The following is a 2,322-nucleotide window of genomic DNA, read 5'->3' as shown; positions in this document are numbered from 1 at the left end:
CTGTTATGTTAACTGTTGTCTAGCTACATATTTTTGTCAACTCAGATCATGTTAATCCTATTGTCATCGGTTATGTTCACTGTTGTCTAGCTACACATTTTTGTCAACTCAGATCATGTTAATCCTATTGTCATCGGTTATGTTCACTGTTGTCTAGCTACACATTTTTGTCAACTCAGATCATGTTAATCCTAGTATCATCCATTACGTTGATTGTTGTCTAGCTTAAGTTACACAGATTATCCACACATTTTGTTAGCTACACGTTTCTGTCGGCTCAGGTCATGTTAATCTGAAGCTTTATAAATTTTGTAAGTGATTTGGTTGTTGTTAAGCACAAAGCTACATAATTGACTACCTGTGCTCCGAATTTAAGTGTCGTAAGTCTTCAAAATTAGCATTTTAAGAATAATATGTATAATAATATATACCAAAAACAAAGAGGAAAACACCCACATGTACCTACCTTACAGCCTTCAAGGTTTGTAAACGTTTCTGGTTTCTCTCCAGGTCAATTTTCCTCTTTTCGATTTTTGCTTCTAAATTAGCTTCATCTGATGCCACATTCTCTATCATGTTGTTCGTTTTTTGAATTTCTTCCTGAAAAGGAATCAATGAAATTTAGCCTATTTTAAGTCGGGTAATTCGTGTTTATTATTCATTACGACAAATGACATCATTAAGTTTTAAAACATTCCGTCTAATATTTCCTTTCAAATCACCTACTTCATAAAATTATAACCAAGATGTTGTTCAGTTTTGGAACTTATGAGTTATTAACGCTTATTTTTTACAAAGTAATGAAAACAAATACAAAATGCTAAACCTAAGTTAGATTCCTCTAAACCCCCCCCCCCCTCAAATTGTAACTTTAATTTGAGGAGGGAAAATATTTAGACTACCTACATAGATAAAACTTGTAAAAATACCAAACAAAGCTGGAAACGTATGATCTTTGCAAAGGAGTGTTGCTTATTTCTAGTTTAAAAAATAGTGAATTTTTGAATATGATGGATTCAAAAACTGAGCTTACTACATTTTTTTTTTTTTATGTTCTACAACTTCCAAGCTTCTAAAACTAAGAAAATCATTAATCTATCACCTTTAGTCTGTGATTATTTTATAAATTAATTATCTGATTACCTTACTAGCTTGTTTATTTTATTGAAGTATAAATACACTTTTTAATGTGACCAAGAAAACGTTAAACCCTAACATATCATCTTATTGTTTAAATATCTGAAAATTAAGTGAAACACACTGAAAGGAAAATCAGATAATACCGGGAACCAATAACACTATTAGTTCATGCATCAAATATAACATAATATATGTGTTTAGTTCATTTACAGTAAGTATATTTTAAAGCTATATTTAGTTTCCAGATAGATTTATTTTAAAGATGGGCTTCCTTACTTCAACTTCTCGTATTGAGTTACGCAAGCCTCTTTCAAGCTCTGTTATTTCTAGCTGTTTGGAGATTACTGTAGACCGTACGTCCTGTAAAAAACATGTTTAAAGAATATGATAAACATACTGTAGACTGTACATCCTGTCAAAAACAAATGTTTAAGGGTAATGATAAACATACTGTAGACCGTACATCCTGTAAAAAACATGTTTAAAGAATATGATAAACATACTGTAGACCATACATCCTGTCAAAAACAAATGTTTAAAGGTAATGATAAACATACTGTAGACTGTACATCCTGTCAAAAACAAATGTTTAAAGGTAATGATAAACATACTGTAGGCTGTACATCCTGTATAAACAAATGTTTAAAGGTAATGATAAGGATATGATAAACATACTGTAGACCATACATCCTGTCAAAAACAAATGTTTAAAGGTAATGATAAACATACTGTAGACTGTACATCCTGTCAAAAACAAATGTTTAAAGGTAATGATAAACATACTGTAGACCATACATCCTGTAAAAAACATGTTTAAAGAATATGATAACATACTGTAGACTGTACATCCTGTAAAAAACATGTTTAAAGAATATGATAACATACTGTAGACTGTACATCCTGTCAAAAACAAATGTTTAAAAGTAATGATAAACATACTGTAGACCATACATCCTGTAAAAAACAAATGTTTAAATAATATGATAAACATACTGTAGTCTAAACATTTATGTTTATTTCCTAATTTTTTATGGTGGTTGTGAGATCGGTCAAATCTACCGAACCCATACAGAGATTAATTACTGAAAATAACAAATAAAATATAAAGTTTTTTCTTAAGAAATGTTTGGGTAACTATCTCGACATTATAAAGATTTCACATGTGAAATTTAAAAATTTTCT

General features: G+C 29.8%; 1 protein-coding gene across 2 annotated transcripts in view; it reads right to left on the bottom strand.

Moving 5' to 3' along the window:
- LOC106473284 (clusterin-associated protein 1 homolog) overlaps positions 1–2,322 on the bottom strand; it is a 23,225-nt gene that overhangs the window by 10,926 nt on the left and 9,977 nt on the right. For both annotated transcript variants that reach the window (XM_013933968.2, XM_022401743.1), the window contains exons 6-7: positions 1,417–1,500; positions 467–600 (exon numbers count right to left, since the gene is read on the bottom strand). In XM_013933968.2, the coding sequence (XP_013789422.1) occupies positions 467–600; positions 1,417–1,500 (218 nt within the window). The remainder of the gene's footprint in view (positions 1–466; positions 601–1,416; positions 1,501–2,322) is intronic.

Source organism: Limulus polyphemus, unplaced genomic scaffold (genome assembly GCF_000517525.1).
Source record: "Limulus polyphemus unplaced genomic scaffold, Limulus_polyphemus-2.1.2 Scaffold6043, whole genome shotgun sequence".
NCBI classification, from domain to species: domain Eukaryota; kingdom Metazoa; phylum Arthropoda; class Merostomata; order Xiphosura; family Limulidae; genus Limulus; species Limulus polyphemus.
This window is presented reverse-complemented; position numbering and strand designations above follow the sequence as displayed.